Source organism: Antedon mediterranea, chromosome 10 (genome assembly GCF_964355755.1).
Source record: "Antedon mediterranea chromosome 10, ecAntMedi1.1, whole genome shotgun sequence".
In the NCBI taxonomy this organism is placed as follows: Eukaryota; Metazoa; Echinodermata; class Crinoidea; order Comatulida; family Antedonidae; genus Antedon; species Antedon mediterranea.
Genome location: NC_092679.1, coordinates 16,842,128 through 16,869,693, shown reverse-complemented (window position 1 = coordinate 16,869,693; position 27,566 = coordinate 16,842,128). Strand labels below are relative to the sequence as shown.

Here is a 27,566-nt window from a genome sequence, read left to right as displayed (position 1 = left end):
GAGGTTCTACTACAGAATTTCATGAAAATTGCATCTGTGTCATTTGTACAGAAAACAAAATCTGTTTAAAGTATATAGAGTAGTATTACCAAACTGCAATTAACTTATTAATTACGAATTTTCACTTTCTACCGAGAACACATTTTGACAATCAGATGTTTAAATTCAACTTTCTGTAAAGGTTTATGAAATCAGAAATGAATTACTAATACCGGCTTCCTAGCTTATAAATCTATTATTTGTATTAATAATAAAATATAATAATGTTATCAGCATAATATCTATGATGACATCATTCAAGTGTATTTAAAAAAAAAGTTAAACAGATGGTACATTTGCATAACCTTATTTTTTGATTAATCATTGGTACTTTCTGAACAGTGATATTATACTATTATTCCCGTTAATGAACTGATGATAGTGATAAAGTGCTATTTTTACATTATTCACCAAATTAATGTCCATAATAAAATCTATTGTGTTTCATTGACATGTCCTATAGGGAATAAATAAACTTTCTTTAGTACAGCCGACACATGACAGGCATGTATTCTAAGGGTATGTTCAGACCAACAAATTGTTCTTATCTTAAAGCACGGTAACTCACATAATTAGCACAAGAATTAGCAAAATGTTCAGATTCGATTAAGTAAGCTTTTGTTTAAAGTCAAAGTGTCACTGATCGTGGGTATTGCTAAACTGCGCAAACAACAAAAAAAGCTGCGCAAACCTCCTTCAAAACAATTATTATTGATTAGAACACAACTAGAATTATATAGGGAGACAATTTATGAGGAAAAAAATTTGAAATTCCTTTAAGTTTGCCTTTTTTTGGGTGAAAAACTTCAATTTTTGGGAAAATTACTAATTTAACAGCGCAAAGAACAAAAAAAGCTGCGCAAACCTCCTTTAAATCTATTAATATAGATTAAAACACAACTAGACCTATATAGGGAGACAATTTATGGGAAAAAACATTTGAGATTCCTTCAAGTTTGCCCTTTTTTGGGTAAAAAACTTCAATTTTTGGGAAAATTACTGATTTCACAGCGCAAACCTCCAAAAAAAGCTGCGCAAACCTCCTTTAAATCAATTAATATTGATTAAAACACAACTAGACCTATATAGGGAGACAATTTATGGGGAAAAAATTTAAAATTCCTTTAAGTTTGCCTTTTTTTGTGTGAAAAACTTCAATTTTTGGGAAAATTACTGATTTCACAGCGCAAACCTAAAAAAAAAGCTGCGCAAACCTCCTTTAAATCAATTAATATTGATTAGATAACAACTAGAACTATATAAGGAGACAAATTATGGGAAAACAAATTTGAAACGCAACACAGACCTATATAAACGTTAATGCACGACTTTCGTATCATAAGCATCTTGAGTTTTCATATCGTCATAAAAGGTGGCTTAGAGTAATCTTTTCCTATGCAGTGTACAATACAAAACCATAACTTTGAAGGTCTGAACAGGACCTAACACTCAGAACTCACAAGTTAGTAATCCGATTTAAGTGAGCTGAAAACCAGGATGTTTTAGACAATAACAAACTGTAGTGTACCTGAGCCAAAATACATTTTTTTTCTCCAGAGATAAGTAGCTTGGAAAAATGGACACCCACACCTGATCACTACCGAGGCACATTAAAAGTTGTAATTTAGGCCTAGACTTACCAATACAATGAACAAGTTTCTATATTTTTAGAATTAAAAGGTATATTTTGACTTATAATACTGTATGTCTGCTGTCAATTTTAATTCAATTGATTTAAATATATCAAAGCTAAATACAATTTTAAATTACAAGTTACAGTAGCCTTCTTAAAAATACAATTAGATCATCAATCGGTCTCAAATGCCCAGATGTCCAAATGTCCAGGATATGATAAACACAAACTGTCCATTGGTTGTAGCTAGCGATCTTGGTTTAAGATGATGATGAGGCTCTAATGTATTACAATGAGTCACTCACCTCTCTTGTTTTAACGCATATTCTAACATCTTTATTCGCCGAACCAAGTCGTGTTTCAGATTTTCCTGACCTTTTCGTTCACCTTGAAGGAATGCTATTCTTGCCTGCAAAATTAAAAACATAAATCATCGTATGTTAATTAACACATAAAAAACACAAATGCGGATGCAGAGATAATCCTAATAATAATATGGTTTATGAAAAACATCAAACACATTTAGCCTTGATTTTTTTAATGCTATTTAATGCTGATAATTATCACAGTATGTGAACAATTTTCTTTTTAAACTATTTATGTAAAAATTACAAATTTGTATCCATTCTAACTAGAGCCCATTGACATTGCAGGTATAAATGTCATTGTTATCTAGAATAAAAAGTGTAATATTAACACACAGTTTAGAAACCCTATTAAGAGTATACAGTACTGTACATAGAAATGTCCCAATTTACACAGACGAATGGTAACACTAACAGTAAATAAAAATATAGAATCTATGTTATTCCTTATGACCATTTACACACAAGGCAGATTGGACGGGAGGGTTTCAGGATAGACAGTTATTCTGCATGGGACAAGCTATGCAGTTTTCCGCTTACAATTACCGGTCATCTGTGTAAATTGGCCTTTATTTTAAGGGTGTCCCCGCTCCAGCTTACAGATTGGACATACTGATAGTGATACTGTATACATATATTGAACTCATCCGTTTCACAGGAAAGTGTCCCTTAATAAATAATAGGAGTGTACTAAATTTTTACCCTAAATAAATGTTCCAAATGAGCGGTTTCTACTCCAGAATTGTAAAAAAAACCTAAATTACGGCTATAGAGGAGATGCAACAAATCACGGCTCCAGAGAGGGCGCATACTAAAAAATGTATAGTAAATAATTTTCCTATACAACCTTGTTCATTCATTTAAAAAACTCATCAATGACCAACACAATAACAGTGTCTATACTGTGTAATAATAGCTCATTAATACAGCTGTTTTGTATCATATATCATAGATACAGTGTCCAAAAAAATTGTACAATATGAATTGTGTTTATGCATGAATAATAAACTTGGGTCAACAGAGTAAAATAATGCAATTGAATTCACGGAAAGCTAACGCATTCAATGGCCTTTATTGAATGAAAACAAAATTCTTTGACGTTGGGATTTTTGGGGGTTACTAAAGTAGTGATGTACAGTAAAGTTTTCTTTCAATAATGTAAAAACTTCATTCAGCAATACTATACTGTACAGTAGTTTCCTGGTGTCCATTCCATTTTTAAATATAAAATAGAAGTCATGAAATAAAAATATAAATAAAATAAAAATAGGGGGGAAAAAAGCATTTAATATGATTTATTAAAAACTTTATCTCTAGCCTAGACCCAAAAAATACCCAACATCAAAACCAAAATTGCTGGGTAAAAGTCTGTAATAATAAAACAATTTTAATGGTAGTATACTGTATATATAAAGGGGTTTTCTTAAAGATTTTTTTTAGCCTAACAGTAATCTTTTAAGCATTTAATACGATGAATTATTAATAACTTGCCTCTAGCCTAGACCTAAAAATACCACATCAAAACCAAAATTGCTAGGTAAAAGTCTGTATAAAACCTTTATTTATTGGTAATCTATATAGAGGGGTTTTCTTAAAGATTTTTTTAACCTACAGTAAGCCTTCCTTAAATCCTTCATACCAAAATGGTCCATCTATATTTAAAGGGAGAAATAATATACGAGAAACATTTTGGTATCCAGGATTTAAGGAAGCCTCTAATAACCTAAGTCTAACTTAGGCTTAGATTTAAAAAAATAGCATAAACCAATTTTAACCAAAATAGCTTTGGAAAAGAATCCTGCATCTCTGTCTTATAAAAACCTGGCATACAAAACAGAATGCAAAAAAATAAATTATACACACAAGTTATGTTTCATCAGTGCAACCTATTTCGACACACAAATATACAGAAATGTTGGTCTACTGCAGTACTGTTGTGGTTTTTAGAAGAATACTAATGTAGGTAGCTTTCCAATGAATCACATCTATTGTCGGTCTCAGTAGCCTATTAGTGGTCTTTTCTCAAGGTCAAAGCTTCATAATTTTTACAAATGTACCTACAGTAAAGCAATTTTGGAAGTAATCTGAACAATACTTCCTGGCTAGTTAAACGTAGAGGTTGTACAAAAAATGTCTACCATGCTGTCAAAATGATGAAAATTAAATGTTTGTATACAATTAAATTAAATGTATATTCTTAGACCTTCCAAATGACAAAGTTGGCAAATTTATGCAAACAAATTTTCACTTTATTTGTTATGATATTTTGTCATACAAAAATATGAAGAAATGTTATTGAAATAAAGTACAGTGTAGCATCAGGCTACTGTGAAAGAAAGAAATATAGCATCAACAAAAATTCTGCTAAAATACAGTTGAAAAGTAAAAAAAGTTCAATAAAAAGGAAGAAAACAAAATTGCAATTGAAAGAAATTATCGAAGAACAAACCTGTTGAAAAAAGTTAATAGCAAAACAAATAATTGCCAATTAATCTACCGGTATAGCACTTCCTGAAATTTCACTGTGAAATGGTTTGGCATTAGAATTTTGTAAACAATTTGGGTCTAGGCTTTCCTCTCCTGGGTAAATGGTAGTACTAGAAGGCTACGGCATAAAAAGAAGATAAAGGTGACACAACCTAGGCCTACACACAGAGTATAGAATATGATACAACAAAAAAAGTATTTTCAAAATTAAAATTCCATCATTTATTTATTGACTTTTTTGCAAATGATTTGAAGAATGAACACACAACAAACTATCTGAATTTCCTTCAGCTTATTTATTACTGTTTTATGTATATTAGGGCGCATAGTAATCGTTTATTGACAGTATAAATCACATCTTCGGTTAGCTGGTTTCTTAGGCCAACATTATACACCCAGGACAGGGCTTCACTCCCATAGCTTTACCTGTAACTCGGCTCGTTCAACCTCCCACTGAGCCCTTTCCATCTCAAATCTCGCCCACTCATGTTGAATAAAATGCAATATTCCGGGTATTGTATACTTCGATCGTGAATTGTCATCTTCTAATTTATTTCCTAAAACATTTAAGTTAGCATTTGTGCCAGCATTTAACTGGTTTAAATGCTGCGGAGATGATCCAGCCCCGTTTTCCATTCTAATCATCTTTGCTGTTATGATGACAAACCATCCGCCATACTTGCAATTGAAACAAGGGTGGTCTAGCAAAGTATTGTGGGTAAAATTCCAATTACTCTCTAACACTCTGTACTGTATGTGTAAGGGATTGAGAATATGTTTTAATAAATTTTCAGTGGGCTATATATTTATATTTTAGTCTACCTTCTGGTAGTGAAGACTATTTTGTAGTGTCGTTTAAAAACAGAATATATTATTGCAATGATTGAAAAGTACCAAAGGTTAACAATACATTATTAAATCGATATTTTAATCGTAGACTTTTTCGAAGGGGATGATGATAAATCTGAGCTATATTGTGTAGTCGTTTTTTGATAACTGAGAGCTATCAGTGTGTATAATCCTCGTACATAATTGTTTCTTAGTTGTAATAAAGAACACATTATTATAATATCAAGCATGTTATTATGATATACAAATTTATAGGTATCAATACTGATATTTTTACTTTAAAAAATTTCAATAAGTTTTTTAATAACACAGAAACAACATTCTTAATTTAACAAATGATATGTAGTACTACTAAATCAATGTCTAATTGCATAAGGACTATGTGTACAGTATTATGATCAGTGTAGTTACAATTTGATAACTGAGCACGCATCTCACATCTACCTCATCAATAATTATTATTAATAATCTATATCACGTTGTTGAATATGATGAGTGTAGTCATAATTTGATAACTGAGCACGCATCTTTTAGAATCTACGTCATCAATTTTAATATTAATATCATATATCACATTGTTGGATATGATCAGTGTAGTCATAATTTGATAACTGAGCACGTATCTTTTAATATCTACATCATCAATAATTATTATTAATAATCTATATCACATTGTTGGATATGATCAGTGTAGTCGTCATTTGATAACTGAGCACGCATCTTTAAATATCTACCGCATCAAAATTAATATAAATAATCTATATCACATTGTTGGATATGATCAGTGTAGTCGTAATTTGATAACTGAGCACGCATCTTTAAATATCTACCTCATTAATAATTTATATTAATATCATATATCACATTGTTGGATATGATCAGTGTAGTCAGAATTTGATAACTGAGCACGTATCCTTTAATATCTACCTCAATAATAATTTATATTAATATCATATATCACATTGTTGGATATGATCAGTGTAGTCAGAATTTGATAACTGAGCACGCATCTTTTAATATCTACCTCATTAATAATTTATATTAATATCCTATATCACATTGTTGATGATATGATCAGTGTAGTCGTAATTTGATAACTGAGCACGCATCTTTAAATATCTACCTCATTAATAATTTATATTAATATCATATATCACATTGTTGATGATATGATCAGTGTAGTCGTAATTTGATAACTGAGCACGCATCTTTAAATATCTACCTCATTAATAATTTATATTAATATCATATATCACATTGTTGGATATGATCAGTGTAGTCAGAATTTGATAACTGAGCACGTATCTTTTAATATCTACCTCAATAATAATTTATATTAATATCATATATCACATTGTTGGATATGATCAGTGTAGTCAGAATTTGATAACTGAGCACGCATCTTTTAATATCTACCTCATTAATAATTTATATTAATATCATATATCACATTGTTGGATATGATCAGTGTAGTCAGAATTTGATAACTGAGCACGCATCTTTCAATATCTACCTCATTAATAATTTATATTAATATCATATATCACATTGTTGGATATGATCAGTGTAGTCAGAATTTGATAACTGAGCACGCATCTTTTAATATCTACCTCATTAATAATTTATATTAATATCATATATCACATTGTTGGATATGATCAGTGTAGTCAGAATTTGATAACTGAGCACGCATCTTTTAATATCTACGTCATCAATAATTTATATTAATATCATATATCACATTGTTGGATAGGATCAGTGTAGTCGTCATTTGATAACTGATCACGTATCTGTCAATATCTACCTCATTAATAATTTATATTAATATCATATATCACATTGTTGGATATGATCAGTGTAGTCGTCATTTGATAACTGATCACGTATCTGTCAATATCTACCTCATTAATAATTTATATTAATATCATATATCACATTGTTGGATATGATCAGTGTAGTCAGAATTTGATAACTGAGCACGCATCTTTCAATATCTACCTCATTAATAATTTATATTAATATCATATATCACATTGTTGGATATGATCCGTGTAGTCAGAATTTGATAACTGAGGACGTATCTTTCAATATCTACCTCATTAAGAATTATTATTAATATCCTATATCACATTGTTGAATATGATGAGTGCAGTCATAATTTGATAACTGAGCACGCATCTTTCAATATCTACCTCAATTATAATTTATATTAATATCATATATCACATTGTTGGATATGATCAGTGTAGTCGTAATTTGATAACTGAGCACGCATCTTTAAATATCTACCTCATTAATAATTTATATTAATATCATATATCACATTGTTGGATATGATCAGTGTAGTCAGAAATTGATAACTGAGCACGTATCTTTTAATATCTACCTCAATAATAATTTATATTAATATCATATATCACATTGTTGGATATGATCAGTGTAGTCGTGATTTGATAACTGAGCACGCATCTTTAAATATCTACCTCATTAATAATTTATATTAATATCATATATCACATTGTTGGATATGATCAGTGTAGTCAGAATTTGATAACTGAGCACGTATCTTTTAATATCTACCTCAATAATAATTTATATTAATATCATATATCACATTGTTGGATATGATCAGTGTAGTCAGAATTTGATAACTGAGCACGCATCTTTCAATATCTACCTCATTAATAATTTATATTAATATCATATATCACATTGTTGGATATGATCAGTGTAGTCGTAATTTGATAACTGAGCACGCATCTTTAAATATCTACCTCATTAATAATTTATATTAATATCATATATCACATTGTTGGATATGATCAGTGTAGTCAGAATTTGATAACTGAGCACGTATCTTTTAATATCTACCTCATTAATAATTTATATTAATATCATATATCACATTGTTGGATATGATCAGTGTAGTCAGAATTTGATAACTGAGCACGTATCTTTTAATATCTACCTCAATAATAATTTATATTAATATCATATATCACATTGTTGGATATGATCAGTGTAGTCGTCATTTGATAACTGATCACGTATCTTTCAATATCTACCTCATCATTAATTAATATTAATATCATATATCACATTGTTGGATATGATCAGTGTAGTCATAATTTGATAACTGAGCACGTATTTTTTAATATCTACCTCAATAATAATTTATATTAATATCATATATCACATTGTTGGATATGATCTCTGTAGTCAGAATTTGATAACTGAGCACGCGTCTTTCAATATCTACCGCATCAATAATTCATATTAATATCATATATCACATTGTTGGATATGATCAGTGTAGTCGTCATTTGATAACTGATCACGTATCTGTCAATATCTACCTCATTAATAATTTATATTAATATCATATATCACATTGTTGGATATGATCAGTGTAGTCAGAATTTGATAACTGAGCATGCACGTATCTTTTAATATCTACCTCAATAATAATTTATATTAATATCATATATCACATTGTTGGATATGATCAGTGTAGTCAGAATTTGATAACTGAGCACGCATCTTTCAATATCTACCTCATTAATAATTTATATTAATATCATATATCACATTGTTGGATATGATCAGTGTAGTCAGAATTTGATAACTGAGCACGCATCTTTTAATATCTACCTCATTAATAATTTATATTAATATCATATATCACATTGTTGGATATGATCAGTGTAGTCAGAATTTGATAACTGAGCACGCATCTTTTAATATCTACGTCATCAATAATTTATATTAATATCATATATCACATTGTTGGATAAGATCAGTGTAGTCGTCATTTGATAACTGATCACGTATTTTTCAATATCTACCTTATCATTAATTAATATTAATATCATATATCACATTGTTGGATATGATCAGTGTAGTCATAATTTGATAACTGAGCACGTATTTTTTAATATCTACCTCAATAATAATTTATATTAATATCATATATCACATTGTTGGATATGATCTGTGTAGTCAGAATTTGATAACTGAGCACGCGTCTTTCAATATCTACCGCATCAATAATTCATATTAATATCATATATCACATTGTTGGATATGATCAGTGTAGTCGTCATTTGATAACTGATCACGTATCTGTCAATATCTACCTCATTAATAATTTATATTAATATCGTATATCACATTGTTGGATATGATCAGTATAGTCAGAATTTGATAACTGAGCACGCATCTTTTAATATCTACCACATCATTAATTAATATTAATAATCTATATCACATTGTTGGATATGATCAGTGTAGTCGTCATTTGATAACTGATCACGTATCTTTCAATATCTACCTCATTAATAATTTATATTAATATCATATATCACATTGTTGGATATGATCAGTGTAGTCAGAATTTGATAACTGATCACGTATCTTTAAATATCTACCTCATTAATAATTTATATTAATATCATATATCACATTGTTGGATATGATCAGTGTAGTCAGAATTTGATAACTGAGCACGCATCTTTCAATATCTACCGCATCAATAATTCATATTAATATCATATATCACATTGTTGGATATGATCAGTGTAGTCGTCATTTGATAACTGAGCACGCATCTTTAAATATCTATTTCATCAATAATTATTATTAATGTCTTATATCACATTGTTGGATATGATCAGTGTAGTCATAATTTGATAACTGAGCACGCATCTTTAAATATCTACCTCATTAAAAATTATTATTAATAATCTATATCACATTGTTGGATATGATCTGTGTATTCATAAATTGATATAACGCATCTTTTATTATCTACCTAATCAATAATAATTATTAATACTTAATGTTGGATATGATCAGTGTGATTTTGTTAGATTTACTGTATACAAGAGATCGAGTCGATGGGTTTTGAAAATGTGTTATTCTTTTGTTCCTAATTACCCTATTGATTTGTATCCGTTTGCTGTTTAAATTTATACTTTTAAGAACGCATCGTTTATGATGAACGTGTGCCGCTGTAAAAATAAAAATATTCCATATCTTTTTATGTTTGATATGTATTGTAGAGGCCATCATGAGACATGCTTTGGCTTCTATTGAGGGTCCCAGTTCTTCTTAACAGAATAAATGTGCAGTGAATGAATTATTTGATAAATGAGGACGTGTGTTTTAACATCGATCTATACAGACCGTAATACTCTTCCAGAAATGATATGTTGCTATAATAGGCCTATGACCAATTTCCATTACATTAATAATTCAATTAAGATTGGAAATGTGTCAGAAATACTAAAGAAATCCAGTAATCTTATTGATTAATAATTATGTATACCATTTCTGATGAACGAACAGAAAACTAAACTTGCAGCCAATCAAAAAGCTGCTGTACTGTATAAGTAGGGAATTTTAAGTAGGAGTTGTTTTAAATGTCATTGGTCTCGGCTAATCAGTTATTGCCATTTGACTATGATAGGCATCCTTTATTACCTATAACCAGGGAAGAGTTAAATTTAACTCTTCCCTGCTATAACTATGGGTAGACCAAACAATAATAAAATATAATGACTTCCTTCACTTTTTACAACCTAGTTCGTGTTTTTAAATGTCAATTTTGGATAAATTTACAGATTTTACCATTTAAACTGCGTAAACGTAATGCAAACTTTAAAAAAACACCCACAAACATCATCCAAACAACTTAATATTGATTATACCACTACAAGAACTATAAAAGAGGACAATTTATGAAATCATTTTATTGAAATAGCTCTAGGTTTGATTTTTTCGGGTGAAAAATATCAATTTTTGGATAAATTGACAGATTTTACCATTTAAACTGCGTAAACTTAATGCAAACTTTAAAAAATACCCCACAAACATCATTCAAACAATTGAATACTGATTATAGCACTACTAGAACTATAAAAGAAGACAATTTATGAAATAATGTTATTGAAATAGCTCTAGGTTTGACTTTTTTGGAGTGAAAACGTCAATATTGGATAAATTGACAGATTTTACCATGTGAACTGTGCAAACTTTAAAAAAAACACCCCACAAACATCATCTAAACCACTTAATATTGATTATACCACTACAAGAACTATAAAAGAGGACAATTTATGAAATAATTTTATTGAAATAGCTCTAGGTTTGAATTTTTTGGGTAAAAAATGTCAATTTTGGATAAATTTACAGATTTTACCACGTAAACTGCGTAAACTTAATGCCAACTTAAAAAAAACACCCCACAAACATTATTCAAACCACTTAATACTGATTATAGCACTACAAGAACTATAAAAGAGGACAATTTATAAAATAATTTAATAGAAATAGCTCTAAGTTTGATTTTTTAGGGTGAAAATGCCAATTTTGGATAAATTTACAGATTTCACCATTTCAACTGCGTAAACTTAATGCAAACTTTAAAAAAACACCCACAAACATCATTCAAACCACTTAATATTGATTATATCATTATTAGAACTATAAAAGAGGACAATTTATGAAATCATTTTATTGAAATAGCTCTAGGTTTGATTTTTTAGGGTGAAAAATGTCAATTTTGGATAATTGATAGATTTTACCATGTAAACTGCGTAAACTTAATGCAAACTTTAAAAAATACCCCACAAACATCATTCAAACAATTGAATACTGATTATACCACTACTAGAACTATAAAAGAAGACAATTTATGAAATCATTTTATTAAAATAGTTCTAGGTTTGACATTTTTGGGGTGATTATGAAATAATTTTATTGAAATAGCTCTAGGAATAAATTGACACATTTTACCATGTAAACTGTGCAAACTTTAAAAAAACACCCCACAAACATCATCCAAACCACTTAATATTGATTATATCACTACTAGAACTATAAAAGAAGACAATTTATGAAATAATTTTATTAAAATAGCTCTAGGTTTGACTTTTTTGGGGTAAAAAACCACTTAATATTGATTATCACTAAAACTATAAAAGAAGACAACTTATGAAATGATTTTATTGAAATAGGTCAAAGTTTGACCTTTTTGGATAAATTGACAGATTTTAAAGTGTAAACTTTACAATGCAAAAAAGGCCATCTGCAAAAATCCTTCAAACCACTTATTATATTCGGACAATATTAATATTTGAAGCAGATATAAAATGATGCATGCTCAGTTATCAAATGACTAGGCCTACACTGATATTTGATATTGGTATATAGACAATTAATATTAATTATTGTTGAGGTAGTTCAAACTATGATTACACTGATCATATCCAACATTGTGATATAGAATATTATTTTGGAAAAGGTAGATATTAAAAAACTAAACAGATCATATCCAACAGTTTGATATAGATTATTAATATTAATTGATGATGCAGATATTAAAAGATTTTTGCTCAGTTATCAATTTATGACTACACTGATCATATTGAACAATGCGATATGATTATTAATATTAATTATTGATGAGGTAGATTTTAAAAGATGCGTGCTCAGTTATCAAATTATGACTACACTGATCATATCGAACAATGTGATATATGATATTAATATTAATTATTGATGAGGTAGATATTGAAAGATGCGTGCTCAGTTATCAAATTATGACTACACTGATCATATCGAACAATGTGATATAGATTATTAATATTAATTATTGATGAGGTAGATATTAAAAGATTTTTGCTCAGTTATCAAATTACTGTATGACTACACTGATCATATCCAACAATGTGATATAAATTATTAATAATAATTATTGATGAAATAGATATTGAAAGATGCGTGCTCAGTTATCAAATTATGACTACACTAATCATATCCAACATTGTGATATAGATTATTAATAATAATTATTGATGAGGTAGATATTAAAATATGTATGCTCACAGTTATCAAACTATGACTACACTGATCATATCCAACATTGTGATATAGGATATTATTAATAGTTATTGATAAGGTAGATATTAAAAAACTAAACAGATCATATCCAACAGTGTGATATAGATTATTAATATTAATTATTAATGAGGTAGATTTTTAAAGATGTATGCTCAGTTATCAAATTATGACTACACTGATCATATCCAGCAATGTGATATAAATTATTAATAATAATTATTGATGAAATAGATATTGAAAGATGCGTGCTCAGTTATCAAATATGACTACACTGATCATATCGAACAATGTGATATAAATTATTAATAATAATTATTATAATACAAATACAAAAATACAAATACAAAATACAAATAATTATTGATGAAATAGATATTGAAAGATGCGTGCTCATTTATCAAATTATGACTACACTGATCATATCCAACAATGTGATATAATATTAATAATAATTATTATAATACAAATACCAAAATACAAATACAAAATACAAATAATTATTGATGAAATAGATATTGAAAGATGCGTGCTCAGTTATCAAATTATGACTACACTGATCATATTGAACAATGTGATATAAATTATTAATAATAATTATTGATGAAATAGATATTGAAAGATGCGTGCTCAGTTATCAAATTATGACTACACTGATCATATCCAACAATGTGATATAATATTAATAATAATTATTATAATACAAATACCAAAATACAAATACAAAATACAAATAATTATTGATGAAATAGATATTGAAAGATGCGTGCTCAGTTATCAAATTATGACTACACTGATCATATTGAACAATGTGATATAATATTAATAATAATTATTATAATACAAATACCAAAATACAAATACAAAATACAAATAATTATTGATGAAATAGATATTGAAAGATGCGTGCTCAGTTATCAAATTATGACTACACTGATCATATTGAACAATGTGATATAAATTATTAATAATAATTATTATAATACAAATACAAAAATACAAATACAAAATACAAATAATTATTGATGAAATAGATATTGAAAGATGCGTGCTCAGTTATCAAATTATGACTACACTGATCATATCGAACAATGTGATATAAATTATTAATAATAATTATTATAATACAAATACAAAAATACAAATACAAAATACAAATAATTATTGATGAAATAGATATTGAAAGATGCGTGCTCAGTTATCAAATATGACTACACTGATCATATCGAACAATGTGATATAAATTATTAATAATAATTATTATAATACAAATACAAAAATACAAATACAAAATACAAATAATTATTGATGAAATAGATATTGAAAGATGCGTGCTCAGTTATCAAATATGACTACACTGATCATATCGAACAATGTGATATAAATTATTAATAATAATTATTATAATACAAATACAAAAATACAAATACAAAATACAAATAATTATTGATGAAATAGATATTGAAAGATGCGTGCTCATTTATCTAATCACTAATCATATCCAACATTGTGATATAGGATATTATTAATAGTCATTGATAAGGTATATATTAAAAGATGCGTGCTCAGTTATCAAATTCTGACTTCACTGATCATATCGAACAATGTGATATATGATACTAATATTAATTATTGATGAGGTAGATATTAAAAGATGCGTGCTCAGTTATCAAATTATGACTAACACTGATCATATCCTACTGTACATTGTGATATAGGACATTATTAATAGTTATTGATAAGGTAGTTATTAAAAGATGCGTGCTCAGTTATCAAATTTTGACTACAAAGATCATATCCAACATTGTGATGTAGATTTATATTAATATTAATTATTGATGATGTAGATATTAAAAGATTCATGCTAAGTTATCAAATTTTGACTACACTGATCATATTTGATATTGTGATTGATGATATATTCATATAAAGAGTGTACAATACTCACAGTATTTTTTAATCCATCCACATGAAGAAGTGAAGAGTTGTTTGAAATTGTGAAGCCTCACAACCTTACTAATTGTGATGACATTTAATATAATATTACAGCCATACACAAACAGTAAGGTAGTTAGGGTCACTACAATCTATTAAAATAATTAACATTAATTAACTGGAAACATTGTTAATTATCAGTTTGAGTTTGACTTTTGTTGTAGAATTGAATCTCTCTTTATCCATTGCTTTCAACCTGAAAATAAACAGGCCTAAATAATACCTTGGCATTAGCAATGAAATAATAATATTTTATATAGATAGGCTGTCTATGACTCCCCAGCCTATCCCTAGCTAGGCCTATGCCTCTCTAGACCATTCTGCTGGCTAGCTAGCAAGGCCCTAGGTCTAGTCCTATAATTAATAGCACAGGTCTCATATAGATAGGCCTAGAGTGTTTAGACTGAGCCTGGTTATATGCCTATTTATTTAACTAGGACTAGGCAGGCCTAATCAGCCTAAACAAAGGCCTAATAAACTAGTCTAGGCCCTAACTAGAATACATAGAGCTAGCTAGTTAGGCAGCCTAGGCCTAGACTTATTTATTAGCTAGTAAGTAGGCCTAGCTAGCTAGCCTACCAGTTCCCTAGTAGGGCCTAACTAGGGGATCCCTAACCAGGTGGGCCTAGTAGCCTAGCCTAGCTAGTAGTAGTAGCGGATCCGTAGTAGCCTAGCTAGGCCTACTACTTCTTTCTAGGCCTAGCAAGACTAGGCTAGCCCTAGTACTAGTAGGCCAGCTAGGCTATAGGCCTAGTAGTACTAGGCCTACCTAGGCCTAAACTACTAGCTAGAGTAGCGAGATGCTAGCCTAACTAGGCCTAGGCCCTAGCTAGCCTAGGCCTAGCCTCTTTCTAGCTAGGCCTAGGCCTATACAGTAGGCTATAATAATAGGCTAGGCCTAGCCTAGGCCTAATCTGCCCTTTTTGGAGGCTAAAATATTGTCTGAAATAAGCTATGACCTACAAATATAGCTTAACTATCTGTTAAGGGTGACACTGATGATGGGTAATCAATAAAATATGCTTCTAAATCTACCTTTTTGGCTTGCAATCATAATATCCAGTCTAGCCTAGGCCTAGGCCTGCACGGATCAGGTAGCAAAACGAACGAAGTGAGAGCCAAAGATACTATAGCGCCACGAAGTGGCGCTATACGATCTTTGGTGAGAGCACAGAGGAGGAGGCCTAGGGTGGGCCTAGGTTTCAGGCAGAAAAGAACATCTTGAGTTTGTGTAATTATATATCTATTTATAGTTATTTTAAAATATATCCCTAACATTTAAAAAGTTATATATATTACTGATAATTAATTGTAAGAAGGATACTCTACCTAATGATATTATCAATTAAATGTATTTCCGTACGAAATTAATTATATACGAGGATGGCATAAGTGATAGCTCTCTGTTATCAAAAAACAACTACATACTATACCTGTAAATCTTCTTATAATTCATTTTGCTCCGTTGGTGGCGCTATAGTAATATAGACCTAAACAAATTCAGAATCGGGAAAAAACCAATCCAAAAAAGAAGTTAGAAAACATGTCTTATTCCGTCGTAACTCAGGATATTGTGAATGTTGCTATTTCTAGTTCATTAAATTCATTTGGAAGTCAACGTAGATTTCCAAAAGATATAACCATTTCTGAAGTAAAGGTAAAAACGTGGTAACCTCCTAGGCCTAGCTGTTTGAGTTGGTCCAATTTGATGTCTGCTTTTGCTAGCCTTAGATATTAACTTTATCGCCCGGCCCATCACCCAGACAGCAGTCATAGCAAAGTATGTCAGGCCTAGAGGTATCAGACATTTTACCGATTGTAATATATATATATCACTTCTTTTTTTAAAGTCTAAATTAGAGATGATTGTTGGATCTTCAGCATCATATATGGAGCTGCAGTTATTTGATGCTAATGGTAAGCTGATGGTGTCAATGTCAGACGATGCTGCGCTACTAGGATCATTTCCAATTGAAGATAATATGAGAATACATGTAAGTGGTGTAATGATGTTGGAAAAAAACCGATGATTAGTTGGGGAAATCCCTACCTGTTTGGTAACTGCTCACTGTGAAGATTTGAATTTACATAATATATTGATCACATTTTTTTTTCTTGATAGGTTATTGATAAAGATGCCACAAGAACTGTTGGCGAATATGAAGATGTTTCAAAAGTAGAGAAATTTGAGATTTCTGCTGAGGAGTATAGCGCTAGAACTGGTAAACAAAAGGAGTCTTAAACTATCTTCTTATAATATGTACCTTTTTTACTTTGTGACAGTGTTTTCTTTTGACAGTCTTATATTTACAGTAAAACCCTTCATTCGGGACAACTATTAATATTCAGGTTACACCGCTATGAATAAAGGGACTTTTTTTGTCTTTTGTGAGATTCACTTTCATTCTTTACAATTGTTACAATAATCTATATCAACGTTCATTGTCAACAACTTTCTCCGCAGCCTAAGGTTTTGTTTATATTTTTTGTATTTTGAATATTTTACTTATATATGGACAAAAAAAATCAGTGAAAAGGTGATGCAATGTGGCCTATTCGCATGATGTACACTGTAAAACACAATAACGCTTAAATTTCATTACACATATTAATGAAATAGTCCTGTAAAATATTATTCATTTTCAGATTCAGTTCGTGCTTTTAAAATAAAGAATAAAATTGGGAAATACGCTGATAAGGATCCGGAAGAAGAGAAAAAGAGGGAGGAAGAACAGTTGAGGAAAGCAGCAGAAGAAGAAGCATTAGCAAAAGCTATTACTGTAGGGTCAAGGTGTGAGGTCAATAATCCAAAAGTACCCCCTGTAAAAAGAGGAACTGTCATGTTCGTAGGTGAGGATATATGAATTGTTTTGTCAAGCTGATCTAAATACATTTTTTCCTGCAAAAAACGCTTTGTAAATAATGTTCTCGAGGTTTGGTGGTGATTTTCCCAACTAGCATTGAACTGAAATTGTCACATAGTGTACAGCAAATGTCATTTCACCCAAAGGTCCCTTCATGTTGAAGTCGTGTCATGTTTACCACCAAACTGCACTCATTGGGACTAGCACACCAAGGTAACCTTCTACTCGTCTGAAATATGCACTGATTTCTTTAAAGTGTACACAAACTATATGTGTACACTAAACCTCCAGTTTTAAGTACTTGTCCAAGTCGAGGAGAGCCTTGATCCTGTGCTAGAATACGGAATGATATTTACACTGTGAATATAATGTGTTTTGTTTTTATTTATAGGTAAAACAGACTTTAAACCAGGTTGGTGGGTTGGTATACAGTATGATGAACCTCATGGAAAGAATGATGGCAGGTGAGATTATCAGTATAGCTTTGTACCCACCTGGGCATAATGCAATGACATAGGTGCAACACAAGCAAGTTGACCAATCCATCGCGTCGTGATTGGTCAAATTACTTGGAGCGCGCTTATGACCCAGTATTGCATCTAAGCTTTAGCATACACAGTTGCTTAGATTGCAGACAGGAGTATTAGTTATTGAACCCCAAATCCACAACCAGTTCAATATCACTACTATAAATCGTGTTGTAATACTTTTCTGTATTCACAGTGTTGGTGGAAAGAAGTATTTTGAATGTCCAGATAAATACGGCGGCTTTACCAAACCAAACTTTGTGACGGTCGGAGATTTCCCAGAGGAAGATCTTGATGAAATGTAACTGGTCAAAGTTCATCAATCGTACCCTGACGTCAGCTGGTTGAAGAGGCAAATGATTGAGTGCAATGGAAACTTCTGTTTTTTGTTAATATAAGATCAGCAGACTCACTATCTTGGCCAATTTACAGATGTTTTGCTATTAAAGGCTTGCATACATTTTGTATTTGTTAAAGCAATTGATGCGAATGATGAAGAACACTTAGGTCTGTTGAGAGGTATTCTTTACAGGCTCTGTACTACTGCAAGCGCATTATTGTTTGGTCCTGTACTAGGGTTATATGCATAAACACTTAAGGTCTGGGTCACTCTAGGAGGGTGTCATTATTAAGGTTCAGATTAAACCATTGCTAGTGTGTGCATATGAAAACTTAACTCTTACCTTATGAAAATCTAGCAGTTAGAACAATTGAGTTGAATACCTGGTTGGAATACATTGTCTGTAGTGTAGGTGCAAAAAGAAATACAATTGATTGAATAAATATAAAGTGTGTTCATTATGAGCTGACCATGTTAGCATATTAATTGCTCTGACTTTTAAGACCAGCAGTAATCAATAAACATCAATTAAGAGGAAATAGGCCTAAACAAGAAAATTAAAGTCTTTCTTTGTACATAAACTAGTGTAAACATGTTATCGTTTATCCCATCTTAAGCTCTGTCTACACTATCAAACTAGACAAAAAAAGTGTGATGTACCCAAATATGGTAATGGTATGCCTAAATATAGTAGGGATATGACATCATCGTGTCCATATATGGGCACATCACATTTTTTTGTATGAAGTTAGATAGTGTAGACAGAGCTTTATATTTTAATGTGAATGCCTCAAGACATAATATACAGAGTAGGCCTAAGCTTAATTTAAGTTGCTGCAAAATGTTCTGTTCCTCATAACGAGGAAAGCTGTCATAAAGAAAAATTGCTACCAAAAATTGAAATAAAATATTGCATACAAATAAAAAAAAATGTCCCTTACTTTTTTGGTACAAAAATTATAAGCAGTTCAATCAGATATTTACGCAAATAAAAGCAAGACCACAAACCCGTTCTGCCAACCGATAACTCCTTATGATCTTGGTAGAATTGATTTTTTTTAAATCTGGCTTTTAAAGTACCGTATTTGAGTACACATTCTCAAAGAGGAATTGAGCTGTTCTACACATTCAACTCATGAAAATATTCTATACATTCCATAATACAAACATTATTTTGTTTTTATAACACAACTACTTTAAATTTGAAAGGCCCATCAACAAAAAATATAGCGCTCAAACTTTGGTCATGAAGTTGAGTAGTTGTAGACAGAATACAATACAGGATGACTCTGTGAACGTACAACCAGCCTTGAGTTGCACAACATTTCAACAAGAACTTAAATGTGCAATGTACCACCAGCTATCATGAGGATGGATACATGGCATGTGATACATAATCATCCAATCAAATAGCAAGGATACAATTACAAGTTACAGTAGGTGTGTTATAATACTGTATCTATACATAACATGTAACACAACTCATGTAACACAAATGAATACTCCTTTATTTTTACAAGTGTACATTATTTGCTGTATTTTGACAATTCATACAAAATGTGAGCTTAATTAGTAAATAGTACATTATTTTACAATAAAAATATATAATAGACAACAATCAGCTTGGGGCAGGACTGACCCTTGGTATCAAATCTTAGGAATACATTCGTACAAGGTATAATATTGAGTTGCTGTGTAATCAATGGAATGTCAACACCTATTTAAAATAATTAAAGCATATGTTTGTTTTATCCAGTCAGCATCCTACCCACAAGTTGCAATGTACAAATTTTGCTTATGTAAATTCAGAAAATTTTATTCAACTCTTTAACATATGTTTCATTAAATCATTTCATTTTAAATTTTGGCAAACATTACGCAAAATAATATCATTTACTATCGGGCAAATAAATTTAGTAGTAAACATTTGCTTTCACTTTGTAATTAAAACATATAAAATTGTACATTGTATTTTTAAGTAAATATTCTCAATTATATATTTACGGAAACAATTATTATGCTTCGATGCTGAAAACTGAAAAATTCATCGCTTAAAATATATGCATATCTACAAAATGTAACTAAAATTAATTTCATATTTGACATAACGGTAAAAAGCACATGAATTAATATTGCGCTGTTGTTCAACACTGCGTTAGCTATATATACGGTACCGAGAAAAACATGGCATCAAGAAAAACGTAGCATGAAGTAAAATTTGTATAATAAAATCATAGAAACACGACAAACATGGAATTAATTGCTTGTAACTAGTCTCTGGTTATTGTTTTTTGCCGCTGTTACATCCTTTACAATCGCCACTTGAAGATAGTTTGGTTTTTATTCCACCTCAAGTATAGGTATGGCATGCCAAATGTGCTAAAATGTATGTTTATGAATATTAAGCTGAAATGCTGTCTAGAATAGGTTGTACGTACACAAACATGATGGTGTTCCAGCGTGCTAGTGTTTAACCAAACACAATAACAGTATTGTACTGCAAATGAACTGCTTTTACTAGCCTATATCATTTATAACAGTAAACTTGAGGCTCTTAATTACAATCCTATAAAATTGTGTTGACTTAACGTGTAATTAACTGTTACAATTTAAGCAACTAATTAAACAAGTAAAAGGAAAAATTAATTTAAATTATTAACTATGCAACACGACAACACTAGACTGTGAATTCATTGCTTACATACATAGTACTACTGTAGTACAAAATACACTGAATCTCAGAAAACTCAGTGGAACACACCAAACTTGATTTAGTCGTGTTGGTTTGACTGTACAACAAATAAGAAACTTGTTACTGCAGCTAACAGCTAAATTGATGCAGTACAACTAAAAGCAAAAAGACAACACTACGTATGTGAATTCATTGCTTGCGTACAAACATGTTAACCAGACAGAGTAGTGTTAACAAAACATAATACTGTAGTACACGTTGCCAAATTACAAAAAACAGTTGATGTAGGACTCCACACTTGATTTAATCAGGAGCGATGATTGTCAACCGACCAATGTGAACAGACGACCTAACCAGGTCAGGTCAACCGGTCAGGTCAACCAATGTGTCTTTGGTCGTCAGTAGTCGCAAATCGAACGCTCCCTAATCAAGGTGGGTCGGCTGTTCAACAAACTTGTGAATTAATCAAGAGAAATGAAAAATTATTTGATACAGTATATAACTATGAGAAACTCGACAACACTACAATGACTGTGACTTCACTGCTTTCATACACACATAATACTTTAACCAAACAAACATTGTGTTAACACTTTTTGGTATTTTGGTATTCTAGTATTACACTCGATGCAGTAGACTCGATCGCAGTACATGTTGTACTTAATACTACCGTGTTAAGGACTAGACTGCTGCCAACAAACTGAGGTATGAATGGGGGCGCTACGATAATGATGCTATCCTGGTGTATTGCGTAAGGTTATAACACTTTTGCAGATAAAACATAAGCACAATGGGGAATGCTTTGATATTGTAATAATATACACACGACTACATCTAAATATTATAATGCACTCGGGTCAAAGGTTAATAATATTCACATGCAAAATATAAAGCATTGCAATTGGTCAAATATCATGTACATATTAATATCATAATAATGAATAAATTGCTATATAAATGATAATATTTAAAAATAGTGAAACAGTAATAATATTAGTAATATAATTATAAAGTTAATAATGAATGGATGACAAAAGCCAAATCTTTTTGACAGCTTTTTACACTTTTTGTGGAAGACGATTATTTCTTTTAAATATTCAAAGGCACTACAAGCTTGCAAGTGCTTCCATTAGTGTAATAAAGGTATTTATAAGCTATAGCAATTATCTATAAACAAGGATAGTAATAATGTACAAGACTCATTTAAATATACCAAATAAACCTGTTCCTCTCTTCTCCACTACTTCATCAAACAACACCACTATATTCCAGGGAAAATAATTACTTTTTACAAATTTTAATGTACAATTTATTATTAATTTCCATCCTGGTATTATGTATTAAAAATGAAATAAATTTGTGTACAGTTTAGCATTTTAATACAATTTATATAAAGGTAGATTTTTTTAAGGTAATTAAATCAAGGATTGACTGTGGATCTTACATATAACCTACGCACCACAGAATATAAAATAATAAAATTTACACTTTTTAATTATTCAACAATATAACTTCTAACTTAAAATGTTACTAGCGCCATTCAAAAATTGCAAACAAATAAACTTATGGCTAAAAAAACTGACGCTACACAGGAAAATATAATAAAGGATGCCATATTTAGAAGTGCAATTAAAATAACAATATTCTATTGTAAACTACACCTTTAGTGAAAGGTTTAAAGTATTGTTCATACTCCCTCTGCTGGATGTAATACAGTACTTCTAAAAATAATGCATCTTGGGGTTTAAATTCAACTACTAACATGGGCTCATGTTAATGCTGAAAAATTCATGAGTATAGGCTCACACTCTGCATTTGGTCCTCGGATATAATCCCAAGATCAAGGGATAGGCTTATACCTCAGTAGTTAGTTTATATGATTTGAATTGTGGTATTTAAGAACCATTTCTTCCCCCTCTGTTATATCCAGATTACTGAGAAATCAGTAATTCATAAAAGATCTAACTTAATATACTTCAGCATTAAAAATATAATTTGGAAATATCTACACCAAGGTGGTTTTATGTTAATTCTATGTAAATTATCGGATTCAAGGTATACGCAAGGAGAGTAGATTAAAAAAAAAGGATCTGCCTGATATATTGAATTGATTATAATATAGAATAAAGGAAATATATTTTAGGCAAATAATTAATATCTTTATATGACATTAATAATCAAATATATATGGAATGCAAAACACTATACAAATTGGAATCTTCAGTTTTCTTAACCAGTTGATTGATTGATTACGTTGTATTCTTACTCATTCAAACGAACGATTATGAAAAGTAGTATTAGGTGTGATCCACTGGTCACTCGCAACCACCTCGCAGTGAGCTACTTCCGCTGCTCGCATTTAAACAATGAGGAGTTTGTTGGGCTAAATCTGCTGACTGTCTGCTCAAAACAAAGCCAGTCATGGCTTATTATCAGCAGATAATGTTTTAAATGTATAAACATGGTTGCATATGGATTGATAAGAGAATTAAAATTATAAAGCTCTGTCTACACTATCAAACTTTATGTGAACAAAAAATGTGATATGCACAAATATAGTAGTGCTATGACATCATCATTTCCATATATGGGCACATCCCATTTTGTTGTCACATAAAGTTTGATAGCTACATTTTTTAACCATTATTACTACCAAGCCTATATAATTCTAGACACTGAAGCATGTGATTTCAAGATTCTTTCTGGTCATTTTTTTTCACCAAAAAATGTCTGTGATTTTAGCCATTCAAATTATACATACTGAATTCTCTGTATTGTCAATTCTACCACATGAATTTGTAACTTTTTGAACCTATCTTAAAGTCTAACTATACATAGTGTGGTCTATGAGAGGTATTACACACTTTTTGGATGCATCAATTTCTCTCCACCTTACTATGTATGAGTGTTGATGTGTGGTCGCACTGAAAATCTAAACTATCTTTTTAAATTGATAAATGCGATAAAATGAATATTCCATTGTATAGTGCTTTCATTTAAAAATATTATTGCTACATGTAAAGATCGATAGATCCGTTTAACCTAACCAGGAGACTGGTACCCATTGTGGCTCTCCCTCAATGCGTTCAATCTCTGTGATTAGGTCGTGCAGCGCCCTCTCGTGATGATGGTGAATTAAGATGAAATCAAAGTAATGACCGTAAAGATCTTCCATCGTCCTGCCATTCTCAATGATGTCACGTAATGCTTCTTCCTACAAATTGGATAAAATAAAATTATTATTATTTAACCTACGTTCACACTGAGGTCGAAATCTGGTCTGGTTGCAGGAAATGAATTGTGAGAAATAGGTGTAGTGTTTAAGATATTAGAACTGTTCACACGAACACATTTGGGGTTTTTACAAAATGTACAGCTGAAAAGAGTAAACAAACTAACTGTGCTAGCTGTAGTCCAACTCTAGTGATATCTGTCAATGAATATAACAGATGTTTTTGTTTCTAAATTAGCCTAAGCTTTTTATTTTTCAAGCTAATGTTAGGGCCCACCGACCCCTGAACCCACAGCCATACATGTTTCAATCTTTCACCCACTCCTTTGCTTTGCTGTTAGCCAAACTGCATAGTGACACTTACCTTTAAAGTTTCGCCAGCTTCAGCTCGTTGTTGTCTTAACCGGTCAATGTTGGGTGGATACACAAACACAAAGTATGGTTTCAAATCAGAGTTCTTCAGAATCTTCAAAGACTAAAAAAATAAATAAATAACATAAAATAAAATGTTCTTACATGGCTGAAAAACGGACACTTAATAGCACATGTGTTAGTATATTGTCTAACATCTTCACTTGACTTGTAATGATGATTATTAGGAAAAACAATGTTAAATATTTTGAACACACAAAATACACCATTTGATATGTAATAGTAATAAAATAACCAGTGCATAACATAACAGCCAGGAAATTTGGTCTGGGATATTTGGCCTCTCGATAATGAGCCTATGATATTGGTCATGGGATATTTGCCCTGGAATATTGGGCATGGGGTACTGTACCTAAGATGTTGAGTCTAGGATATTTGGCTTGAGAAATTATGCCTGAAATATTGGGCCTGATATATTGGGCCTGCTATATTAGGCCTGATATATTGCGCCACAAGATATTGGGCCTAAAATATTTGGGCCTCAGACATTGGCATTGAGACTGGTATATAGATTATGACCCAAGTTAAAACTATACTCGAAAAAAAAGGATGAATTCTGAATCAAACATGAACTAGGATGTAGGATTATATTCAACCATTGGACTATTAATCAGATTAAGTGTATCAAGGATAAATGAAGGTATGGGATTATATTTGGGCATGGGATTATACTCAGTAATACAAACAGGGTACATGTTAAACATTTAATAATAATAATAATGCCTTTTTATCATATTGGTTTGTTTAGTGTCAATTACATACAGTCATCTACATTTTGCCATGCATAAATAAACACACTGTTTAATTAATACTGTCCATAGCATGCAATATAGACTACGAGAAAAACCCTGTGTAAGTATAATTCTGTTGATGCAATAGAAGAATGTGTACTTGAATATTGTAACTACAGTTACTAAAGCTTGGTTCCCACTAGAACGTAACGCAAGGACGTAAACGCAACGCAAGCGTTTTAACCAATGACAAGCGAAGTTATAGACAGTAAGCAATCACAAGCGAATAAGCCATCGCTTGTGATTGGTCAATTCACTTGCGTTGCGTTACGTCCTTGTATTGCGTCGCTAGTGGGAACCACGCTTTAACAAGGCAGTGTCAGATCCAGTATTGTGTAAAAAGGCCTGTTCAGACCTACAGAATTATGCTGTCCGAACCAGGAAAAGATTAGTGGAAGCCACCTCTTACTACACTGATCTTTCGTTCGTTACGATAGCTCAAGGTACGAGATTAGTGAACGATGCTTACAATACGAAAGTAAACGATTTTGACCTCCAACCAATCAAATTTACTCCTGCATACCAGATGTTCGCGAATGTATTAGTAAAGCGAGTCTGAACAATTTTCCCTCTCTAAATCCGCTTCTACAAGCATATCCCAATTTTTTAAATGTTGTACTTCTGTCCTTTGCTTACTACTGTGCTGTAGTTTCAGAGCAAACTTAATTTTCTATGTATTTTATACAAATGATATAATAAATATGAAATTTTACATAAAATGTATATTGACTTTTGTATATTCATTCATTTTAAACTTTTTAGGCCCTGGAGCCCTCACCCCTTATTTCAAAATCCTGGATCCAACACTGCTAACCTTATTGTATTGTATATATATTTTAACAGAAACAAAAATCGGCGCTAGTTCTGTTTCGCACCTGTTTTTATTTCGACTTCCTTTTGACTCCAAAATGTTAAGTAAATTATTGTGAATACCACACTTTAAAATTGGGCCTCATAAGTACTTTTATGAAGAATAATCACATTAAAAGTAACAAATAAATCCTTTAATTGATGATTTTACAGACATGTTTCTCACATACCGTTCGCGAATTTAGCATACTCGAATTTCAATATTTTCGTTTCTATGGAGCGCCAAAAGAGCAATAACAATAGATGGTTAAAAACTCAGCGAATGTGTCTTCTCCTTAATGCATTTATAATTGAAATACACGTTTAATTTTAATATATTTTGTCAATAAAAATGCTGCAACATTTTACTGCTAATAATGTGCTGTTTTCGAATAGCAACCAACCCTAGGCCTCTAAGAGTAATACTAAGAGGAATATTATTTAGATCAGGTATACCCCTACAGTACATGCAATATGATGATGAGTTTGTCGATTTTCATTCCTAAAAGTTCCTGCAAAAACCATGTACAGTATCAACAGTAATATTTTTGTTGCATTGACATTGACAAAAT

The 27,566-nt window shown here is 30.8% G+C and overlaps 3 protein-coding genes across 9 annotated transcripts in view; 1 reads left to right on the top strand and 2 right to left on the bottom strand.

Moving 5' to 3' along the window:
* LOC140061030 (striatin-3-like) overlaps positions 1 to 5,204 on the bottom strand; it is a 31,738-nt gene extending 26,534 nt beyond the window's left edge. For all 4 annotated transcript variants that reach the window (XM_072107433.1, XM_072107435.1, XM_072107434.1 and 1 more), the window contains exons 1-2: positions 4,951 to 5,204; positions 1,978 to 2,081 (exon numbers count right to left, since the gene is read on the bottom strand). In XM_072107433.1, the coding sequence (XP_071963534.1) occupies positions 1,978 to 2,081; positions 4,951 to 5,169 (323 nt within the window). In that variant the 5' untranslated portion in view covers positions 5,170 to 5,204. The remainder of the gene's footprint in view (positions 1 to 1,977; positions 2,082 to 4,950) is intronic.
* A 10,018-nt stretch (positions 5,205 to 15,222) lies between these two features.
* LOC140060127 (tubulin-folding cofactor B-like) lies at positions 15,223 to 19,911 on the top strand. 2 transcript variants are annotated; one of them, XM_072106204.1, is made up of 6 exons: positions 15,223 to 15,334; positions 17,118 to 17,261; positions 17,390 to 17,489; positions 17,914 to 18,117; positions 18,523 to 18,595; positions 18,855 to 19,911. In XM_072106204.1, exons 2-6 carry the CDS (start codon positions 17,130 to 17,132, stop codon positions 18,961 to 18,963), a joined length of 618 nt encoding a protein of 205 aa, XP_071962305.1. In that variant the 5' UTR covers positions 15,223 to 15,334; positions 17,118 to 17,129; the 3' UTR covers positions 18,964 to 19,911. The 2 variants fall into 2 exon arrangements, with proteins under 2 accessions (XP_071962305.1, XP_071962304.1); XM_072106203.1 differs by lacking the exon at positions 15,223 to 15,334 and adding an exon at positions 16,763 to 16,924.
* Positions 19,912 to 20,215: 304 nt separating this feature from the next.
* LOC140060754 (protein PALS1-like) overlaps positions 20,216 to 27,566 on the bottom strand; it is a 59,755-nt gene continuing 52,404 nt past the window's right edge. For all 3 annotated transcript variants that reach the window (XM_072107091.1, XM_072107092.1, XM_072107093.1), the window contains 2 exons: positions 25,287 to 25,397; positions 20,216 to 24,904 (listed from right to left, as the gene is read on the bottom strand). In XM_072107091.1, the coding sequence (XP_071963192.1) occupies positions 24,728 to 24,904; positions 25,287 to 25,397 (288 nt within the window). In that variant the 3' untranslated portion in view covers positions 20,216 to 24,727. The remainder of the gene's footprint in view (positions 24,905 to 25,286; positions 25,398 to 27,566) is intronic.